At 45.2% G+C, this 24,637-nt stretch overlaps 1 protein-coding gene across 2 annotated transcripts in view; it reads right to left on the minus strand.

Moving 5' to 3' along the window:
• Positions 1-1,298: 1,298 nt before the first annotated feature.
• The window catches only part of LOC144767371 (uncharacterized), a 270,245-nt gene continuing 246,906 nt past the window's right edge, over positions 1,299-24,637 (minus strand). Inside the window, exon 3 of one of the 2 annotated variants that reach the window (XR_013598169.1) lies at positions 1,299-1,952. Coding sequence is in view for 1 of the 2 variants with exons in the window: in XM_078650836.1 (XP_078506962.1) it covers positions 16,142-17,095 (954 nt within the window). In the remaining variant the exon portion in view is untranslated. Of the gene's footprint in view, positions 1,953-15,801; positions 17,191-24,637 lie in introns of those variants that run through there. The other variant, XM_078650836.1, reaches the window with a different exon arrangement.

Below are 24,637 nucleotides of genomic sequence, written 5' to 3' on the forward strand. Positions count from 1 at the left end.
TGCGTCGGGCCTATTTCAAACACGCAACTGCCCATACCAATAAACGCTTTGTGGAAGGCGCACGCAGGCTCGAGTGCAACCCGCTACTTGGACAACCCCACAGAGCTGTAATACATTAGCGGCGGTCCTGCCGCTGGGTTGCACCGCCCCGGAAAACGGGGGCCACGAGACTCGCTATTCAAGGAGTCGCGTATGTGGAGCTGCATGATGGATAAGGACAGGAGTGTTGTTTGGGGCTCATGGTAAAGCCTTTGGAACGAGCAGTAATTTGAAAGTGCATCCATCCAGGATATATGGACTACATCTCCCATAAGCACAATGTGTGTTTTCATAAAGGGAGATGGTAGACGTCGTGCACTTTACTGCTGGCCCTTGATGAGGAAGACCGTCGGGCCTATTTCAAATACGCAACTGCCCATACCAATAAACGCTTTGGGGAAGGCGCACGAAGGCTCGAGTGCAACCCGCTACTTGGACAACCCCACGGAGCTGTAATGTATATATATATATACATACACACAATGTTGGGCTGTTTAAACACAAGAAATTAAGAAAGGTGTGTGTATCACCATGAATGCCTTGGTAAATACACTTGTTTTGGTGTGTGTATCACCGTGTATGCTTTGGTAATACACTTGTTTTGGCCTCCTTCTTTGACCTCCTTTTTTGGCAAAACAAAGAAAATAAGGTGTCGGTGTCACCAACGATGCAAAATCGTTTTCCTGGTGACGCAATGATGTCACAGCGTGAAGTAGCCGATGCGAGTGCGAACAATGGAGGAGCGAGGAGGGCACAGGATATAAGCTGCTGAGAACGCTCTATGGAAGATGAATGCATGAGCAAGGTAAAAGCGTGAGCACACTGCACAAGTGCTGCGCGAGTAAGATGACACTTGCTAAGAGAAAGTCTTACCCTCTTTACCAAAATCAGGAATTTTAACAGCTAATGGGAGCGAAGGGCAGCAGCGCAAAGATAGTCACAAAATACCTCGAATGCTTGAGTCCAGCCTTGGTATTCCTCTGTGAATATGCAGCACCACTGTAGGTCGATATAACTGAAGGTTTAGAAATCACCAAAACAGCTGCGTGGGTTCCTTCATGTAGCCAAGGATCGTCGCCACAATTTTGTAGTATCCAGGCTAACACAAGTATGGTATGCTGGTTATTTATTTATTTTTGTAAACTCTTTTTATTATTTTTCAATGGTGTAATACAACCTCAACATGGTACACACGTAGACCCATTCAGTCCAGACATTATCCTGTTCGGATATAAGGCAATGCTGGTTATTTATTGGCTACATGGATAGCAGAGCCAGCAAGGACCAGCTCTGCCAACAGCTCCGACAGGAATGTCTTGGCTCAACACAGTTGCTAAGAGACCATACATTCTAGAGTCTAAGCATCGTCACAGGATTAAAGGAGAATACATAAGATGCAGTACAACAGTCTGCCATCTGCAAACATTAAAAAACATGACAGTAAAATGTGTACAGGGTATTTTAGCACTGACTGCTTATTCAGAATGCCCATTGTTGAGGAGGACACTGAATATCAACTAACAGATGACACTGGGTGTGTAGTGGCACCCATTGATGCTGTGCTCAAGTGTAGAGAGGTTTCTTAAGAGTCAAAATGAATTAAGGTGTCAAAAGCTGGTGCCGTTTTACACCAAGTAATCACATATATTTATATAGGTTGATCTAATGTGAGGAACTTAGTAGGAGAACTAAACATTTTCACTAAATATCCCCTGAACTAACAGTTGAAAGGGGTGTTTGTAAAAGGCATGATTTGATCATTCCACCTAAAAGTCTTCATAATGCGTTGATTAGATTTGCTCTTGAAGGTCATTTAGGCATTACAGCTGCATGTAAAAGATTTCATCAATTTTGATGGTATATCGATGCTCATGTGCGTAATTTGATTGATGATTGTCAGGAATGTCTTAGTTCTGAAAAACATTGGAAGACTTTTGAGAAACCACTTTGTAAAATGCCATTTAAACCTTTGCCTAATCACATTTAATATTAGATAATATATTTGATGGTTCTAACAGACTATTACTCAAAATGGGTGTATTTCTTTACTGATACTCCTGCCACAAAACAAAAATGTAATTGGATTTTGAGAGAAAAGATATCTATATTGCAGGTTTTCCAAAATATACTGTCACTGACAATGGCACTCATTTTGCATCACAAGAAATGAGTATGTTTTTGAGAGACTATGTTATAAAACATCTCAAGGTAGTCCTGCCTCAAATTGGCTTGTTATAAGCTCAAATCATTTTCTAAAAGAAGGCATTCAAACAGCTTTGTCTGCCAGTCAGGATGTTAAAAAATGTTTGAGTATTAACATTTTTAAAAATCTTTTTTATTGACATTTGGTAAACCACATCACTTTTCCAGATCAGCATAATACCTTAGGCACAATGTGCTTGATTTCAATCTAACTGATTACATATTTGTACAACATAGGATGTTACCCCTATTTTGGGTGCTTCAAAACAATAGAAAACCTGAAGAACTTCTGTGTCAATATTACTTTCTAGTCCACCTCGAAACTGTGAACAAGCAAACCAAAAAACAAACATACCCACCTCCTTCTCCGTATCCCTACCCCCACCCCCACCTCGGCATGGGTAGCCCGGTTCACTTTGGGGTTCGAGGGCCATCTATTCAATCCTGTGCTTCAACTATCCATATTCTCCATTATTGTGTGCTGGACTTCTCTCATGTGCAACTTTCCCATTCCTTTTTGGGTGGATTAGGAGGGAGGCTCTTCTCTCTCTCTGGCGGATACTTCTCTTTAGACAGGTCTGAAATCCCTAAGTGCCAGGTCCTCATGTCAACCTCAAGTTTCTCATCTTTTCTCACCTTTTTCATCCTCACTGACTCTGCAATGCCTCACTGTATCATATCTTTAATCCATCTCCCGTGTTGGGGTGGATCTGGACTCAGCCAGTGAATCGCAATTCACCTCTTTGCTAGCATGAGCCCTAGCTGCACGAACCTTCTTGTGAGTTTCTTAGTTTTGGGGGCGTGGGCAATAGTCCCAACACCACTGTTATAATTGTGACAGATATTACCCTTCACTTGACTGTCTGCAAAGTGTCTATGATCTCACCCCAATTGGGTGCCAGTTCGGGACAGTCCCATATCATGTGGACAAAGTGTGCGTCCGGTCCGCTACACCTGGGACACGTATCTGCTTGTTCCGGGTATATTTTATGCAGCGTACAGGGCTTGAGATATGCCTGGTGTACCACATTATATTGGATTAATTTAAAGCGTGTGTTGGAACTTAGCTGTTTGACCCCTTCATGTACCTTCCACCATTGTGTCTCCTTAGGTGGCTCTCCCATAGCATCATCCCATTTCGTCTGTAGTAGAGGGGGAGCCATAGGGTCATCCTCCCGTTGTGCTCTGTAAATGTGTGAGACCAGTCTCCGCCCCCCTGCTAGCTTGGTTATCGTCTGCAACACTGCCTTGACCTGTGGCGCCTGTGGGAAAGATGACCAAATCTCTCTGGCTACTGCTGAGATTTTAGCATACTGCAGATATTGTCCCCTGCCCAGTTGAAAAATACCATTTGCTTCCTCTCTGGTTATGAACCCCTCTGCAGTATATATGTCCCCCGTTAAAAGGCAGCCACCCTCCTTGCACTTGTGAACGTTCATTACCTGTTCTACCCGTTTAAAGGGGGTCACCACCCATAGTGGAGTTTTGGGAGTATATGGTGCTTTGTGGACTACTGTCCATATCACCATCTCCCATACTGATGCCACGTGACGTATAACATAAGGGAAATATCTCAGTACCCTTGATCCCATCATAAAAGGTTCAGGAAGAGACAAGTCACAATGCGTGCCAGCCAATAAATGCTTCTCCCAATTGTCCTGCTCATCGAACCAGTGCACCATATGTTGCAAATGCGTGGCCGTATAATAAAAGTTCAAACGAGGAACCTCCAGACCCCCCATCGTCTCTGCAGGGTGTTCAGTTTAATCCTTTTCCGTTTGGATCCCCATAATAACTATATGATCAGGCTATCGAGTTGTGAGAAGAACCGCTGTGGGACCAAATATAAGGAGTTCTGTAAGGTGTACAAACATCTTGGCAGCACAACCATTTTAGTCAAGGCTACTCTCACCATTAGGGATAGCAGGAGTTCCTTCCAGAAGGCAACAGATCGCCTAATACCATCTATCCTCTTCCCTATATTGTCCGCTAGGTATGCCGTGCTAGTGTGCGTCAATGTGATCCCTAGATATCGAACCTCCTTCATTACCCATCTCATCCCCACATTAGGTAAGTCGTTCACAGGTTTCTCTACTAGGGTCCCCATGGGAAACAATTTTGATTTTCCAGGGTTAAGACATAGTCCAGACCATACGCCAAACCTATCCAGCTCATCTATAAGTACCGGGACTGCCTCGTCTTGGCGGCGCAAGTACACCAGAGTGTCACCTGCATACATGGGAACCACACGAAGCATTTCCCTCAGCCAAATCCCCCATCCTTCCATTTTCGTTCTTAATATAATAGCCAGTGGCTCCATTGCGATAGCGAACAGTAGCAGGGACAGGGGGCACCCTTGCCGAGTACCACGTCTCAGGGCCTGTCCTCTTACACGCACAGGTGCAGTCAGTCTGCATCCAATTTAAAAATAGTTGTCCCATGCCCATTTTGGTCAGCACAGCCCACATATATTCCCACTCGACTGAGTCAAAGGCTTGTTGGATATCTAGCAGGCCTAAGGCCCAATCCAAAGACTCCAGGCTCGGGTCATGCCATACGTGCGCCAAGCTTCGCAGGTTATGTGTGGTATTACGTTTAGGAATAAACCCAGCCTGATCTGGATGGATTACCTGGGCCATATAGGGTGATAACTGAGACGCCAGTATCCCACTCAAAGTTTTTGCATCTGCATTAAGGAGAGAGATTGGTCTATAAGAAATTGGCAAAAGAGGGTCCCTATCTGCCTTAAGGAGCATAGAGATAATTGCCTCTGACATGGTATTTGGTAGCATTTTCCTATCTAGGGCCTCGTTAAATACCTCCAGCAAATGATCAACCAATAAGGAAATGTACCTTTGATAAAATTCCGCTGAAAGCCCATCCCCACCTGGGCATTTCTCCGGCTTCAGGCGCCGTATAGATGCTAAGATTTCATCCCTGGAAATTGGTGCCCGAGGACCTCTGCCTCTGTATCATCTAATTTAGGGAGGGTCACACCTTCCAAACATTCCCACAACCCTTCCGAATCAGCCTGCTGGGCCCACAGGCATATACATTTCAAATACAATGCGAATTCCCTCAAAACCTCCCTCTGTGTTTGTAATCAGACCCTCTCCCTATTTTGTAATTTCAAGACGGGTAGTTGTTTCTTTTCCGTTCTAATTAGCCTCTCCAATACCGCCCCTGATCTATCCCTCTGCATATGTAATCTCTGCCTAAATGAGGTGTATGTGAATTTCTCAAGCCTGGCCCAGGCATCTAGCATCTCCTCGTGTACCTTAGACCACTCAGCCAAGTGTTCCTTTGACTCTCATACAGTGTCCTCCAGCCTCTTCAGTTGACTCTCAAGCTTTGAGTTGTCCCTTTCTAACTGTTGCTTCACTCCGTACATGATCTTCATACATACCCCTCTTATAACCACCTTCATGGCTTCCCACTCAATCGATCTATTAGACGCAGACCCCCAGTTCTCCCGGAAGTAATGTTGTATGGTCTCTGAAACCACAGCAGCATAAGGTGGATCCGATAAGGCCTTCACTCTAAGCCTCCAGGCGTAAGACAGCAGTGATCGATAAGACTAAGGGGCAGATTTACAAGCCCCTGCGCCACTTTTACATCATTTTTAACATGGAAAAAGTGACGCAAAAGTGGCGCAAGGGGCATGTAAATATGCCCCTAAGTGTATTTGCTACCGGGGTATAACAGGAGAATGCTCTCATTGTTGGGTGTCTAGCCCTCCATTCATCTCTGAGCTGCATGCCCTGTATTAACACCTGCAAGAACTGCAGCATCCATGGTTTAGGGTGAGCTCTTCGAGGATCTCTATCTAGTTGTGAATCAAAAACACAATTGAAGTCCCCAAATAGGACAATCTCAGCCCTCATATTTAGTGTCGCTGCTTTAATAATGGTGGGGAAAAAGTCGGGGCAATCTAGATTCAGGGTATACACGTTGATAATACACAACTCTCTGCCCTCCCACTTCCAGTGAAGAATAACATTTCTTCCTTCAGAGTCCAAGACATGATTCATGTGGTGGAATGGGACTCCCGGAGCCACCCAGATCATAGCGCCCGGTGCAAATCCTGAATAAGAGGTAGTATAGATCTGTCCCCTCCATTTTTTACGATTAATCGTAATGGTACCCCCATGTATGCGTCTCCCCGCAATCCCCACTTTGTACCGCCTCGGAAGGCGTAAACCCTGCGCCATTTCACCAGCCCAACCATACCTCTAATATTTCAACTAAGGAGTTTAAGAGTTTGCGTCAGACCAAGAATCCAAATATCTAAGTATGGGACAGTCCCATTTACATCCTTTCTCCCGACCCCCCCACAGCTTGTTCAATATCAAGTCTAACCCATGACCAAGGGCAACACCCCTTAAACATGAAAACAGTGTAACTTGAACTGACCCATTTCCAGTCCCCCTTCTGCTCCCCCGGGCAGTAGTGCGGATTACGCTGTTAGCAGTACATCTAGTTCAAAAATCAACACAAACCGCCCCAAACCACCCACCCCCAGTCCCCCAGAATGACTTTTAGTCCATAACATATAGAGCCATGACTCCAGGACAGTTCCACGTTGTGTGTGACCCGGAAAATTGGATCCAAGTATATTTTGTACTAGAGATCCGACCCGGCAAGGAGTGAGATTGCTCTCAAGCGTCTCTCACCGGGTCTAACTCTGGAGGGGGGCATCGCTGCCCCGCGGGCACCTCTCAATGGAACTAAAGAAATTGAAAAATCTTATCAGGAAGTCTCTTGTAGTCCTTAAAACTAAATGCATTATGCATTATGCTTGACTTATAGCACATTAGTGTGAGTTCGACAATGTTTACACTTATCCCTGTTTCTCGATATCTATCTCTGGATCCTGTGTCACCAGAATGGATTCAGGGACAGTCTCTGTGTCGGATACATGTAAGGTGCCATCTTGTAAGACTCTGATCCGACTGGGGCCTTTCCGGACCTTAAATGAAATTAAATGAAAATAGGTATTTATAACGTGCACGTCTACTCCACAGAGTGTCCCGGCGCTAAGGACTACCAGATAACAGGCAACCACGGCCCAGAGGCCAGTCTGCCCATGGAAGGCCAGTACTGAAACAGCCAGATTTTAACAGTCTCCTGAAAGAGAGCAGATCCTGGGCCTGCCTAAGATGAAGAGGCAGACGGGTCCAAGGGCAGGCAGGCAGTACTTGAAAGGAGCAACCACCGGTCTGGGAACTAGCAACCGCTATTTGATGTTGTCTTTGGGACTGCCGACGATCCTGTTGAGTACCTGACACGGTACTCAACAGAGGACTCCGTAGATGAAGCCAGCCGTCGCCTCCCTGGGCCCCTGGTATCCAGCCAGTCTGTGGCGCCCCCCCGCCGAGTAGAAGAAAAGCGTGCGTCCTTCATGTTCAACCCCTAGTTTCGCTGTAAACATGAGACTGTATTTCAAGTTCAACTCAAGCAATCTGTGTTTGACCATCACATAGGATTTTCTTTGGTCTTGCACCCTCTGGGTGTAGTCAGGGTATATGGGGATGGAGTGTCCCTGAAAAAAGAACTGACCTCGATTGCGTGAGAGCTGCAGCATGAGATCCCTGTCCCTATAGTTAAACAATCTGGCAATAATGGCCCTCGGTGGTGTTCCCGGCTTGGGAGGCAGGATAAGCGCCCTATGTGAGCGCTCATCATTGAAGAATTTAGAGACTTTCCTGGAAGCGATCACTTCTGCAAGCCGCTCCAACAGGAACAGTTCGGTGGAGGGGCCCTCTGCCTTTTTGGGGAATCCAACCAGACGTAGGTTATTCCTCCGTGACCTCCCTTCTGCATCCTCCACCTTCTCATCCAGCTTTAGTACTTTTCTTTTCAAGCCAACGACAGTAGCGCTAAGGGACTTAACCTCGGATTGCAATGTGCCCACATGTTTTTCCGTGTTGGCCACTCTATCTGATACTTTCCTCAGATCAGCTCACAATAGATTGACATCTATGTCAACTGAGTCTATCCTACTGACTGTATCATCCCTAGTCATCTGGATGGCTTGAATTACATCTGCCAGCATGGGGGGGGGGGGGGATCTCGTCAGATCTCTCTGGGGGTTCCTAGTCCCTGTTCCAATGGTTGCGCATAGTTCGAAATTTTGTTCGACTGAGACTTGAGGGGTTTATCTTTCCCCATAACGGTCACCAAACAGCTGTCTTCCGCGCGCAGGTTAAAGTCTCTTTGTTACCCTAGACTGGGGGGACTGCGTTCCAGTTTACCTCATATCGTGATGAGAGTGAGCCACCATTCAGATACTGCACCCCGCTCGCTGTCCACCTCATGGTATTCAGTTATAAACAAATACACCGCCACCTCGTGTTGGTCCCCTTCAAAACTGCCGTAGGTCCGTTATATAACCTGCAGATTCACTTTTTGCTAGCTGTGCATTGAGAAGGCTGTGGAGTCCATTCAGGAGCTTCCAGGTAATACTCCCGGGGCACCGCGTGGATCCCCCGGAATCCGCTTCGCCGTGTCTGGCGCGAGGGTGCTCGACAAGGGACAGCAAATTATTGCATGCAGCTCTCAGTTCTCTAATCATCCGATGCACCAGGCAGGGTCCAGTCAGCGTTCCCGGTAAGCTTGCTGCCAGGCTGATCATAACTCCCCAGTATGCCTCATGCCTTCCAATATTCACATCCTCTGGTCTTGCCAGCGAGAATTCTCGCAGAGGACTCTGGCTTGAAGGCAATATTATGCCTGTCTCACCATAGCCCACCCGTGACTCAGTCGTCCTCCAGCAGGGCCCCTCGTGGTTTGCCTCTTCAGCGTACCCTTCCCAGACAGTGCAGCAGGTGCCAAGTCTCCGGCGCCGCCGGACTCGCCAAGCCGAGGACGCTCTCTTAGGTGCTCCAATTTCCACTCGACATCCACTGCCAGTCAGGCGGCTATCCTAACCGGGTCTTTTCACTGCTCCTCAGTTGTCAGCTATGGCACAAACGCTGCCCACAGCACCACCGGGGGTCCGGGAGACGCCCTCCGTTCCACTCCTCTTTGCACCACGGGGTCTACAGCGGGCCCTAGGATCCTGATCAAGCCTCGAGCCTCACGGGCGCTGCTTCCGCCTGATCCAGGAAATCCAAAATGGCGCTCCACCCCTCCGGAGGATCCAATGCCACTGTTGAGGAGTTTCGCTGCGATCAGCAAGCTCCCTGAGCCTCAGGATACTTGGGCTCAAGTCAGTGTAGATTCCGGTTGCCGATGCTTCAGTTTCAAGGACAGGATTATGTTGAAATAAGGCCCGCCGCGAGGAGCCCAAGCGAGAGTCGTCTACTCTGCAATGCAGCTAGGCCATGCCCCCTTGCTTGGCAGCATGTTTGAGTATTAACATAATGTTGTTTCTAACATCTAACCATTCTGTAACTTGAGTTACTCCTTTCAAGTTGTTGCGGGGGAGGGAACCTAGAAATAAGATTCTACCTGATTGGATAAAAGATTTGTGCAAAGATGGTATGAAACATTTTGGACAAAGAAGCAGACAGGAATTTAGGAGAAAGAGTCTGTTATTAACAAATGAAGACATTTTTTTACTGAGTCAAAGAGAGGGGTAACATTTATTGTTTTCTGTGTTGGTATTCCAGGTTTTCTACTCCTACAAAGATACTTAAAGCATCTGAAACTTACATTTTACCTGCAGGGAAGGGATGGTGGAACAAGAGAGCAGTTTGGTTCCTATTACCGTTAAAAATGTGAAGTTGATGTTAATGATGATCTACACAAGATGCTGAAACAGTGTTATCTACAGATATATAACCTCATGCCTCTAAGAGTGATTAAACCCATTCAAATACATTATTTGATGACAAATCTGTTCAAAATGATAGTGGTAATTGTTGTATGTCCACTATCAGAAGACCAGATGCAGGTAGGAACTAAAACATCCCTTTACCTCTGTGCTTCTTCTGAATCCTCATGCTCCTCTTCACCAATTGTTATTGATCCTGTGTCACAAATTCCAGAGAACTATTTCCAACTCGAAGTGGTTCTTACTTACATTAAATGGCTGAGAAAATTACCAGATAAGTTTACGGATTTTGATATGTCTTAGATCCCTTTTATTTTCTGTAAGGGGGAGGATGTCTACAGTATATAAAAAATGAAACACTACAGGTCTAACATGCAAGAACAAATATAGAGGCTCTGAGACTACTAGCTGTCTGGGCCAAAGAAGAAAAACAACGTCAATACCTAAAGAATCCCATCAGCCCACAAGAGTGGCTACTCTTCGTCATCTGGGATTAAAGGTAAGTTGCCATATTCGTGCAACCTACCAAAGAAAATTTCAAAACACAGCTTGTTTTGTACCCCTTTGATCAGTACAGCCACTCGCCACGGGCTCGCGTTTAACCATATTAGATGCAAACTACATTTCCCATGATCAAACAGGGAGTGGCTCACACGAGACTGCCAATAGTGGAGTAGGGCAATCTTCATATGCACCACTACGGTTTAAGACATCACGCTCTACAGTTGATCTCCTTTAAGCCCAACAAATGTTTAAGGACTATCACAGTGGAGAATTGGCACCATTTTAAAACCATACTAAGAACGCACGATTATACTATAAAGTATCGCTTTTATGCTGCATAATATCACATATGTATGCATATGACAATTGAGTGATATTAATGTCAATATAACCTCTATACTTTCCGAAATTTCTGTTGAAATCTTTTACTTGATTCAGAGACTAGGTTCACTTTTAACTAACCTGGTGGCGAACTACATTTCCCATGACGGAAAGGGGAGGTACTCACGTGAGGTTGCTCGCGCTTTCCACGCATGCGTAGTGACCCTGGGATGCGGCGTTTGTTCTGCGTTCTGAGCACCGGGTCGGGTAGAGTTTCTCTACTGGTATTTTCACTTTAACCCCTGACCCGCGTGATCTTGGCAAGGAGGAACTTTTTGGCACTATATATATCCGACAAATGGACATATCACTCACCTCCCCCTCGGCTCAGGCACGCTACGAGGTACCGACGGAGAGGTGAGGACTAGTATGCCGTGTCTTTTGTGCTGTCTCCTTGTTGTGTGGCGCATTAGCCTTTGAATGTGTACTCGATTGCTCTGTGCATATTCAATATTTTGATTAGATCGTTTCGTAAATTGGGCTTTGCTTCCCAGATGCCTGCCTATATTTGTACCATGTAACATTTCAATTTAAATTACACACTTTTATGGTTCTAACTACAAAGCGGGTAGAACCCCTTGTTTAGGGTAATGGGACACCCATGAATTGCTAATCTCGTTTTTAGAACATCCGTTGTGGTAGACAACGCTGTACTTTTACCTGATGTTGAGGATGTGTGTTGACCAGACCATCCTGCCTATATGGACGTTTACATTACAAATATGCACGGACTGAGTCATAATTGGGTTTTCACCTGTTGTTTCTTGGTAATGGAATTGTATGCTAGATGGCGAATGGGTATGTGTCATTAGGAAAGAGTCTGTTTGTCATGGACCTTTTTGGTTAACTGTCTAGAAGTGCTTAGTGATTTACTGAGCCAAGAGGGCTACTTTAGCATGATACTCGATTTTAGCCAAAAGAGGTACAATATAATCGTAATACCAATAGGGCCCGTGTGATCTGATGTCCTAGTTGTGACCATATCGCAGGGTTTTCCCGCCTAAGTCGGTTGTTTGGGGAATGATAATAGTAATAAAGGTTAATTAGGAATTGATCCACAGAGACAGTTTTGCTCAGTGTGATCTGTTTTATTCACCTATCTATAGAGCGGGGCCTCTTCCCCTGAGCAGTTGCCAGGAGAGGTGAGGAGTACTCCCACATAAAGCTGGATAAGTACGTTCATTATTTAGAATTTTTCTTGTTACTCGAAAGGAGTTGTTTGGACATGATCGCTAGTACAGCTAATGTGAAAATGTGGCTCATGGGATTCATGCATTGTCTGATTCATGGAAGAAAAGTTTTTTGACACTGTTGAGATTCTTAACACTTCCCTTTTTACTTTTTAGGAATGAATTTGTGTATTCCTGTAAGGTAGGCTTACCTATGGGAGCCAAAGGATACTGATAGGTTGTATCGTACCCACCCGTTTTTGTTCTGCATTTTCACATTTAAAACTTTTTTGCAGTAGCGCTAGATTGGTCCTGACGAAAGCCTAGTGGCTCAAACATGTAGACCTTTTTCCATCGCAAGTGACAGTTATCCTTTCAAACTGTCAGCATTCTGTTTTTAAGCTTGACACTGTGATAACGTTTATTAAAGTTTCAGGAGTTGTCCCAGTAGCCACTTTTACTCACTTCACTATATGATTTTCACCTTTTGCACTGCAAACCATCAGTACCTCATATCAAGACTGGTGAGTGGCTGTACCGATCAATGGGGTAAAAAACAAGCTGTGTTTTGACATTTTCTTTGGTAGGTTGCACGAATATGGCAACTTACCTTTAATCCCAGATGACGAAGAGTAGCCACTCTTGTGGGCTGATGGGATTCTTTAGCACTTGATGTTGTTTTTCTTCTTTTTCCCAGACAGCTAGTAGTCTCAGAGCCTCTATATTTGTTCTTGCATGTTAGACAGGTAGTGTTTTATTTGTTGTTTAGTGGTAGAGTGGGGATTCAACACTGCCTGGTCTTTAAAGATTTCCCTAGGACCCTATACCTAAAGTTTTTTGTGTACTATCTATAGTATATACCATATTGTTTATTTCACCTTTACTCTTTCTCGCAGTAGACAGTTGATGAAATTACCAGATAAGTTCAAGGATTTTGATATGTTTTTTTTAATTTTATTTGTTTTAAGGAGGAGGATGTCTGTGGTATGGAACATATTGTTTATTTAAACGTTATTTTCTGTTTCTAATTCACTTATCTGTTTCCATTGTTAATTGGTTTGACCTGAAGCGGGAATGGGACTAACTTAAAAAATAATTAAATAACTATTTATTATAAATTTATTACAAATCCAGTTCAATAGTGAAGTCAGATTTTTTATGAATATTAATGAAAAGTAGCTTTTAGAAAGTTTATTTGCATTCGGTCTCAGACTTCTCCTAGCCACTGATTAGCATTTGAATAGGTGTTAAACCATGCCAAATGTGTCCAAGTAGCAAAGAATAGGCTGAACTGAGTGGGGTGAGATTAGCCCTCTGAACATCCCAGAATATGCAGAGTGGGGGCTGTGGGCATCCTTTTTGACATTACAGCATCAAATCCTAGTTGAATGGCAATGCCTAATTGGCAGGTCTGCTGGGTTTTATAATACGTTGTGGTGTACTTGAAAGGCAGAGACCAGGATGCTAAGATAATTTATGCATATGCACTGTCTGGTTGCTAAAGGGCCTGCTTTGTCCTACCAGACTTCTGTCTCTGTGTTTTACTTATAATACTGGGGGTACATTTAAATAAATGGAATCAGAAAGTAAAAACAGCTCTTGTGCATCCACTGTCTTGTAGCTGGAAACCCCTGCATTTGATTAACCAAGCGTCTGCTCTGAGTTTATTGTGGGTACAGTGCCTGCCTCAACCTGGATTTTGGAGTCAGATGTTGGAGGACACTAGGATCAGTATACTCCCCACACACACCCCTTGCCCTTAGAGCCCAAATTGAGTGTGGCCGAAGACTTTACCCATTTTAAAAATGCCCAAAGTGGGTATGGTTGGCCTGGGGAACTTTAGCCCCATTGGTTAGGATGTGCCCAGAAGTCATTCCCACCCACTAGTTCATGTTTGGCATAAATGTGGAATCTCCTGGAACCCATTTCAGAACACTCCTGGACAGCTGGACGAACAGAAGAGGACTGGACCTGCTGTCTGTGAGCTGATAGAAAATGTAAAGGACTGGATCTGCTTCCTCTTTTACCCACGTCAAAGAAGTGAACTCTGAGGATCATAATACTGACCTCCTATTCAGGCTACATGGATACAACAAGATACAAGAGGCCTCTCACGCAACTGCCCAGCTGAACAGTGGCAAATGGACCCGGACGAAACTCTGACCGTAGCTATCTGTCTGACATCTTATGAGCCTATACGTGCCTCCCTTGAGGTCCTGCAGAGCTTCAGAAGTGTACTCCTGTGATGGATCGGGACTTAAAGGACTAACAGGCATATCCATCAACGAAAATACCTCCCGGTAAAACACCGAATCGGTAAAACAGGCCGATACCGAACGCAAAACCATAAAACGCAATGCATCAAACAAAAAATCGGAAAAAAATAAAGAACCGCTAAAATCCTCCGCGGTAAATTACCGATTCGTTAAACAGACATTCGGAAATACCGAACCCCAAAGCATACTTCGGAAATACCGAATAGGCAATAACGAATCGAAATGGAATGCATGAACAGTCGCTAATACCGGAAATCCCTAAAATCGCTATTTAGCATGAGCAAAATAAGGGGAATCACAATCAGGAGGTAAAGTTAACAGAAGGACAAAAAAAAAAAAAACTAACCCCATCAGCAGGTGCTGACAATCAGTAACCCTTCATAAATGCCCTGGGAAACCCCACATGTACACCAAAATGGCTGCCCTCTACGTGCTTGCTAGGAGGTGGAGGATCAATGCCCAGGCCCAGCGCAGGAGGATGATACAGGACAGGATCATCAGGGTGCGCATCACTTTGCTGGGGCAGACCGAGGAACAGGTGTACGCCAAGTATAGACTCAACTGTGCCATGATAATGGACCTAATAGCAGACCTTGCACCATTACTGCAGCACGAGACCCGTCGGACCAACGCCATACCAGCCCATGTGCAGGTCCTATGCTGCCTGCACCTGCTTGCATCTGGAAGCTTCCAGGAGGTAATAGCTGAGACAGGAGGCGTGTCGCAAAGTGCTTTATCACGCTTCTTCCACCGGTTCCTAGAGGCCATGCTGACATTTATTAATCGCCACATCACCTTCCCCAGAACCCCCCAGCAGCTTACCCGCACCAAAAGGGAATTCTAGCAGGTGGCACAATTCCCCCATGTCATAGGGTATGTTGACTGCACGCATGTCCCCATCTGTCCTCCATCAGACACCGAATACATTTTCCGCAACCGGAAATCATATCATTCTATTAATGTGCAGGTGGTGTGCAATGCCAAGTTCATCATTACGGACCTTGTAGCCCAATTCCCCGGGAGCACACACGACGCCTACATTTTCCGTCACTGTGGCCTCCACAGGCGCCTGATCAACGGTGAATTCGGAGAGGGACACCTACTAGGTACATATAGCTGCATCATCGTACTCCCCATCCACTCCATCCCCACATGTATAATTTCATTCATGCTGATTACCATTCTCTCCCCATCCTGCAGGTGACAGCGCATACGCATTGCGTGAATATCTCCTCACTCCCTATCTCAACCCAGCTACCCCGCAAGAGCAGCGCTACAACAGAGCACACATCAGCACAAGGAATGTGGTTGAGCGAACATTCGGCATCCTCAAGAGCCGCTTCCGAATACTGCACAAGACTGGAGGTGCCTTGCAGTATGACCCAGTGACCTGCTGCCAGATCATTGCTGTGTGTGCCATCCTGCACAACATCGCCACGCGCAGGGGGATACACATAGAGGTGGAGGGAGAGGATGAACTACGTGCCCAGCAACCCCCCCCCACAACACCGACAGGCACATGTGCCCAACACAGCTGAAGGGCAAAGGAGGCGGACATACATCACACGGAATCATTTCTGAGACAGGTAAGAGAGTGACTTGACAACAGGAACAGATTTGCAAGGGTTTAATGGGCATGGACACCTGACTGGTGCAGAAATACGTAACACAAACATGCTGCTGCTGCAGTTAAATTAAAACTATAAATGTCCCTTCTCAGAACAGGTGACGCGTGCGGCACTTTGGTCTGGCCATGGTTACCTCACCAAGGACAGTGTGACTTTGCCACATGTTCACTTCCGTTTGCCGCGTACCCCCAGTCTCTTGTCCTGTGACTCCTCGGGTTCTACACGATGGGAGTCAGTGGCAGTTGCATTGCGGCCACTGCGCCTCCTCACGCTGGTGTCCGGCAGGGAGACGCTGCTGACACTGGAGGCTGCCTCACTCCCCTCTTCCGCTCCCAGACTGCTGACACTGGCTGACCCTGGCTGCAGTTGCTCCACTGCAGTGGTCACCCTCTCAAGGGCCTTTGCCACATCCCCACAATAATGACCTAGCTCCACTTGCAGGGACACGGACCTGCGGGACAGCACAGCCGTGCTGTTGCACAGCTTATTGATGGCCTTGTTAGTAGTATTCACTGCCAGCATGATCTGCCTGTGACGCCGGCGCTCACTCTGTTGGCCTGCGACTATGGCACGTGTCAGTTCTTGCAGGCAAAGCTTGATATCTTTGTTGCCGGCAGATACGGCAGTGGTGTGCTCATGCACAGCGTCAGTCATGTTGCCAAGTTTGTTGCAAAGTTTTGTCATGGTGAGTTTCATGGCACCCATGTGTCTCCCCTGCAGGCGCTGGACACGCAGCATCCGGGTCTCCACAACTCCGTACCCTTCGGACAGATCGACCGGTCTTGCAGCAGCCCGACCCGGGGGCACAACCCTCTGCCTGATGCGCTGTCGGCCTGCAGTTTGGCTGGTTGGAGTGACGACAGCCTGGCGTGGAACATTTGGGTGTGATGAACAGTGATCTGACTCCATCACGGACAGGGCGGCAACATCTGCTCTGCGGCTCTGCGGAGTGGCCCGCACTGGTGGTGGTGGTGGTGGTGGTGGTGGTGTCTTGGACCGCGAGGATGGTGGTGGTGGTGGTGCTGGCTTGGACCGCGAGGATGGTGGTGGTGGTGGTGCTGGCTTGGACCGCGAGGACGGTGGAGGTGTTGTCCGCCGTGGTGGTGAAGGGGAGGACATGACTTCAGCTCCCTGTGAGCACTCCGCATCTGACAACTCTGGCGTCTCCGAGATGACAAGGCGGCCACTGTTGTCAGAATCGATGGGGGATGCATCTGTGTGTGAAACAGTGCATAGTTATTATCATTGTATAGTATGTGACAATAGCTGTGGCATCTCACAATAAATTACTTTTTTGTGACTGACATTTGACCCTTGGCTGCTGTATTCATATCTGGGCTCAGGCATGCACCCATTCATGTATTGACTACATCTCCCATGGTGCAACACAGTGGTGAGGGTGTGTGTCTAGGGCAACGCTACATGTGCACTGGGTCTGGCATGGGGGATTGGGCAGGGACTTAGTACACGCTGCATCGTTACGCTGCCATGCTTCTTACCTGGTCCTCCTTCCGCAGCACCTGAGGTGTCCAGACTTGTGACCCCCACAACAGCTTCCGGTTCTATGGTGGCCTCCACTAGATCCTCCAGGGCTGTGTTAGGCGTCACATTGGATGTGCCCCCTCCTGTGCCAGCAGCATCTTTGACCCTCTGCGCTATCCTCTCCTTGGCCCTCTTACGCAGGTCGTACCAGCGTTTTTTTAGGTCGTCGATGCTGCGGTGGGTGACTCCGCAGGCATTCACCTTGTCCTTGATGCGCAGCCACATCTTTCTTTTTTCAGCCTCTGGCACCTTCAGCGACAACTTTCCAAAGAGTCGGTCATGGTTGCTGGTCACACTCTCTATTAAGATTTCCAGCTCCTTATCTGAAAACTTCCGTTTTCGCTTTCGGGGTGTGTCCTTTCCATGCTGGGGGGCCTCCTTCTCCATCTTGTCCTGCTTGCCTTTTCCTGGTTGCTACTGGTTCTGTCAGGGTCCTCAGCTCCTGTGCTCTGCCTCCTCCTCTGTGCTACTCCGAACACTGAATGCAGCGTGGCTGTCCTACTTCCTGGTTGTGATGTCATCGGCCTGCTTCCGAAGCGTCGCGTAAATTTCCCGTTTTCGTTAATATCGAATCCGCTAATACCGGATTCACTAATACCGATTCGGTATTACCGATTTCGGTTTTTGCTACTCTCGCTGGCGTATAATCGTTATTTAATAGCGATTATTAACGACTCGGTAATTTTTAATGATTAGTTTGATGCATCGCGGTTTGCATGTTCATAATAGCGAGTCGTTATTTTTCGGTATTACCGACAGGTATTACCGAATGTTGATGCATATGCCCGTAAGTCAGAAGGTAAAATCTTTGACCAGGATGAACTTGGTGTAGCCAACAGCTAGCCTCAAATTGAGTCTAGGTTCTGATCTACCCTGTCCATTGACTATCATTGGCATTTATGCTTCTTTGTGCTATTTCAACTTAAAAAATTAAAAGTTTATATTTCAGGTTCTCTTTTTTGGACTCTTGTCATTTTGATTGTTTAATTTTACTCTTTTTTCTAACTTGGTTTGCGGATTATTATTGTTTTACATTTAGACTTTATTACTGTTTTGATACTGTACAAATACTTTACACAGTGCTTCTAAGTTGAGTGGGTCTACTCTATGCCATTACTACCAACGTGTTAAGCTCAGGTGTTTCTTAGTGACTGTAGTGGATCACCATAACAATGGCGGTGATAACTCATTGAGGTGGATAGTTACCCACCCCAATTAATAATCCAATTTCTTACATTGCCGTTCAGTGGTGGGGTCAAGGACTTGTGTAGCAGTACCACTCAGTGATTTATGTTTAAATCAAAAATCATTTTTAAAGTACTCGACTTTGTGATTTCCAAATTCCCCAATCATTTTTGATTGGTCCTTTTGATTTTTCCTGAATTCACTTCTTTCCTCCAGTTTTTGCACTTGTGGTTTTTGAGAGAATGGAAGTGGATATGAGCAGCATGAAGAGCCTCGGCATGGTACATCTGAGGATCATGTGCAAAGAACTAGAGGTAAAGCTGGTGAAGATACCAGATTGCCCTCAGTGCATGGGAGGGAGTATGCATGCTTTAGTCCACTCAACAGGAGCAAGTGAGTGAAGAAGTAGAGCGGGAGGTGGAGGAAGGAAATTAAGTTGACATTGAAGAGGCTTGAGAGCCAAAGGAGGGTAAGCCCACAGGGGCCAGATCAACTGCAATTTGTCTCCTATCAGTGTGACCCAATCAGGAGGACAGGCGGTGGCAGAGAGGGAGTTGAAGCTGAAATTGTCCATCCTGGCCCTGATGGAGAAGAAGGAATCAGCAACAACCCTGGCCCTGAAAGAGAAAAAGTTGGCTCTGAAGAAAACAAAATTCTGCTGGCCCATTAGAGATTATTCAACACCACAGGGGCAGCCCTAACCACCTGAACCAGGGGCTATAATTATTTTTTCAAACAAAGGTTCAGAATGTACAACAATCATTAACATATCATAAGGACAATAAAATTATACAAGGAAAAATAAATGAAAAGAGAATAAAAGTGTTTTGGCCCATGTGAAAAATGATTCTGAAAGAAATATACGTGTAATTATAGAAGAATACAAAATTTATTTAGATTTAAAAGGTTACATAAAGCTCAGATGTGTTGTCGGTATAACAAAAACATTACAAAACATATATAAAAAAAACAGACAAGTGGCAAACACATAGAGGTTACATGGACATAAGAGTTCTAAAACCATACAAGAACTCCTGTACACAAAACACTGTGTCCTCCTTAAGTTGTGGCCACAATAGCGTCGACGGCGTTTCGACCGTTGTCATTAGTACATGGTCATCCTCAGGACAATAAGTTAACTGAGCTTATCACCAACCAATCTATAATACACAAAATACTTTATTCACAAATGGACCAAAATAAAGATCTAGCATCATTGTTAATTGCCTCACTAAAAATAAGAATTGTGCTCGCAGAGAATAAGAGAAAGGATGATAGCTAAACTAACCCATATTAGATGTGATAATTTATCTAAGTGATAATCAACGTATAAGAGAAATCCAAAAATAGTGTCACCCTGAGAGAAAGGATAGAAATACGCCACAAAGATAAAGACAAACCAATAAAATGAGAGTAAGCGTACTTAATAACACTTACTTTTATGCTGTAAAATCACAAACAAGCAAAACCAAGGTATGCTTGTATCGATCAAGTTCTAAAATGGAGGTAAAGGACTCAAATTACTGTCCCATTAATAATGCCTCACAAGGGGAAAAAATTACATAGATGCAGCAGTAGTTACTTACAAAATAGTCAACCGCTAAAGAGTCAGTTTAAAAGTTCAACTGACTTCGATAAGGTTCGTCCGTAACTGTAAACAACATCAAAAGGTAAGGTCAGAGAACTGGTTATCGACCAAGTTACTGACAGTATACAACGCAATGTAGCCTACACATACTACTTTTGTTTTAAAGCTACACATAGTTCAGTGTTTTTTTACCTGGTTCCTGAAATTTAGCAACAGACTGTTTAATGAAGTCGCTGCCACAAATCCATCAATGTTGTGGCACCCAAACTAAGAAGGGGGAAAAAAGGTTGGAATGTGACGGATCTTCAAAAAAAATTTAATTTAATTACGCTACGCCAAAATTGTATAAAACGGGGATTAAGCTTACCGAATATAAATTAAGTTTGGGTCCGTAGTTGTATCGAAGAGCCGCAATTCAAACTGGCTGCCGTGTCGCAATGCATTAGTTATATGCATTGCGCATGCGTGTCCAGTATGAGACAGCGAAAAGGGGACTGGGTTAGATGGCAGACTATATCAGCGCCATCTTAGAATGGTGAGTCTTCATAGAACATTATTACGCAAATCATAAAAAACACCCGAAAAGTGCCAATATAAGAAAAGACAACTTTTTTTTGACAAAGCTTAGCGATTCGTCAATAAAACTAGTATTGGAGTCCCACATAACTGATAATTAGACCTTACTATCTGTACTTTTTTACTTTTTTGCAAATGTCATAGCAGTATCATTTAACATAATCAGAGCACTCACAAAGCAAAATAGTACCATTTAGAACGTCTATTATCTGGCTAGCAGTACATAGACATATATCTATAAAAGGTACATTATTTTAGTTGATAACGTATTAACATGGCAAGCCCACTATTAGATATTCATGATTTAGATGTCATAAAGGGGCAACTTGTACAAGTGAGTAGATGTTGTTTACAGTTACGGACGAACCTTATCGAAGTCAGTGGAACTTTTAAACTGACTCTTTAGTGGTTGACTATTTTGTAAGTAACTGCTGCTGCATCTATGTAATTTTTTCCCCTTGTGAGGCATTATTAATGGGACAGTAATTTGAGTCCTTTACCTCCATTTTAGAACTTGATCGATACAAGCATACCTTGGTTTTGCTTGTTTGTGATTTTACAGCATAAAAGTAAGTTTTATTAAGTACCTTACTCTCATTTTATTGGTTTGTCTTTATCTTTGTGGCGTATTTCTTTCCTTTCTCTCAGGGTGACACTATTTTCGGATTTCTCTTATACGTTGTTTATCACTTAGATAAATTATCACATCTAATATGGGTTAGTTTAGCTATCATCCTTTCTCTTATTCTCTGCGAGCACAATTCTTATTTTTAGTGAGGCAATTAAAAATGATGCTAGATCTTTATTTTGGTCCATTTGTGAATAAAGTATTTTGTGTATTATAGATTGGTTGGTGATAAGCTCAGTTAACGTATTGTCCTGAGGATGACCATGTACTAATGACAACGGTCGAAACGCTGTTGACGCTATTGTGGCCACAACTTAAGGAGGACACAGTGTTTTGTGTACAGGAATTCTTGTATGGTTTTAGAACTCTTATGTCCATGTAACCTTTATGAGTTTGCCACCTTTTTTTTTTATATGTTTTGTAATGTTTTTGTTATACCGACAACACATCTGAGCTTTATGTAACCTTTTAAATCTAAATAAATGTTGTATTCTTCTATAATTACACATATATTTCTTTCAGAATCATTTTTCTCATGGGTCAAAACACTTTTATTCTCTTTTCATTTCTTTTTCCTTGTATAATTTTATTGTCCTTATGATATGTTAATGATTGTTGTACATTCTGGCCCAAGAGAGAAGCCAGAGAGAGCAGAACTTGAAGGTCAAGAGGTCCTCTGACGACAGTGATGATGGTGGCAGAAACAGTGAAGTGCCTAGGAGAGGTAAGAATTCCCAACTTCAAATACCTGGTGCCTAGCTATGTGGTGGGGTATGACATAGATTAGTGGTTTTCAGATTATGAGGTGGCCCTGGGCATCATAGTGCCCTAGAGGAAGACTCGGGGGCAAGTCTGTGGAAGCACATGCCCATTCCTGGGAGGGATATCTTGTTGACCCTTGAAGTAGCTGACCAGATTAAATATGCCACCATTAAGGATAAGGAATCCCTTATTGCTAAATTTGGTATGACAAAGCTCTCCACGATGCAGGACCAGCATATCTGAAATGCCGACTCACATTCCGCTCACCCGCCAGACAACTTCGCTCTGCCCAACTTGCCCTGGCCACGGTCCCACAGATTCATAAGACCGGAGGAAGATCCTTCTCTTACCTTGCTGCCAAGACCTGGAACACCTTGCCCCTTCCCGTCACTCAATCCCTGTTGCGGACTTCTATTCATGAAAGACCTTAAGACCAGGCATTTCTACTGAACCTCCATGCCCAGAGTAGTGGAGTAGTGTGGCTCACTGGTTAGAGGCGGCAGACCCGGGAGCAGAAGTCGGCCCGGGACCAGGGTTCAATCCTTGACGCGGCAGGGTCGTGGACTTGGGTCAGCGGACTCGATAATTCTCGCTTAGGTGCTTACTCTAATCAGGGGTTCCACTCGGCAACTCTGGGCATTAGCTTGCCTAATTTCCACAACGGCCCCATCAATTCCGGGGATGCCTGGCTCCACCTTGGGGACTCCCAGCAGGGACCATCCCACAGGGAAATCCAGGACGGGTCCCCAGAGTTATACAGCGCCAGGAAACCTACGGACGGGTAGCAGTGCGCTTTACAAGCTCAAATACAAATGGATTAGGACCCCCCATTCAGTACCTTGAGACCCTCATGGGTGAGTAGCCGCGCTATACAAACTCCTGATGTGTTGATTGACTCCTGAGAGGTATCTCCGAAGGTTAGGGATAACCAGAAGCAATCACACCAGTCTTGGGTGGCTTTTTTGGATACTTCCAGTAAGGTACTAAATGGTTGGGTGAAGGGCATAGTGAATGATTATGGTAGGCTTTATAAACTGATGAAGAAGCAGCACATAATGAGTAATTGCTTTGTAGAGTTGTGCCTTCACCTAATTGATTCCAAGCTAACTCTACCAAGAGAGCTTGGGAAGGAATCTGACCTATGGATCAGTATACCTGAGTATCAAAGAAGGCACCAGCAGGGGGCACCCAAGAAAGATGGACAGTTCTCTAAAGGCCGCCAACTTAATTTTCAAAGAGGAAAGTCCCATCTGCTTTTGACCATAGAAGGAGGTGGAGAGTAGTGGGAGGAAACCCATGGGGTCTTACCAGCCCCAGTGCTATGACTGTCCCCATTCAGGAAGGGAGGTGCCTTCTGTCACCAAAAGAAGCAGCCCCCCATTGGTGACACCAGGTTTTGCCAGTGTAGTGCTGGGGGGAGATATCATCTCATTTAGTTTTGGGAGCAGTGCAGAGTTTACCCTAATGTCCTAGGGCAACAAGGAGATGGTACCTAGAGCTCATATGCCAGAATACACTAAAAAGTACAGACCGTGGCTTACCATGGATGGGATGAGGGTGAAGGCTCCGACACAGGAGTCAGCATGACTAGTGTTAGGAGTGGTTTGGTATATTCAGAGCAAGTAGTCCCTGATGTAGTCCTCCTAGTTATGACAGCTGACAACCAGGTTACCACTACTGAATTGTCTGCTGGGGAAAGAGCTGGAACATACTACCTGGAAGGAGGTGGAGCTTGGAGCTCAGTGACACATCCTGAGATGTTGGGACTGTCTGATTAGGTGCTTATAATGACACAGTTCTTGGTAGCCCGTCAGGCAAGTCACAAAGACTTGCAGCCTGAAACAGTGGCTCAGGTGCCTGCCAGGAATAGAAGTGGCAGGGGGAGGGTGTGGTGATGAGGGAGGGGGGGGGGGGGGTTGGTACCGAAAACTTCCACAGTACAGGAGGAGGCTGACCCTGATGGAGAGGCCCTATTGATGAAGCAAAGCTTCGCATATTTTGCGGACTTGCTGTACTCAAGAACCTCGTTTATGTGTAATACGGTAACAAGTGTATGTTTTACTAACATTTATATTTAGTTTGGATAAGGATCGTGAAGCTTGCACATGTGTTTTACTAAAATAATTTACTCGAGTCACCTAAAATGGCTGCCGCTTGTATTTAGTTACTGCGCATGCGTCAGCCACACTCACGTGTCCTGACGCGTCTGCAGAAGTGGAGGGAAAATTTTGCGCATGCGTAATACATAGCTTGGCCCAGTGTGGTACTGCTCGTGCCACTGCTCTTGTTGTTGTTTCCATGTAGCTAACATTTAGATTGCATAAGTATATTTCTTGATGATAAGTTAGAAGTACAAACCCTGTGATGTGTTTTCATGATG

This window comes from Lissotriton helveticus, chromosome 7 (genome assembly GCF_964261635.1).
Source record: "Lissotriton helveticus chromosome 7, aLisHel1.1, whole genome shotgun sequence".
NCBI lineage: Eukaryota > Metazoa > Chordata > Amphibia > Caudata > Salamandridae > Lissotriton > Lissotriton helveticus.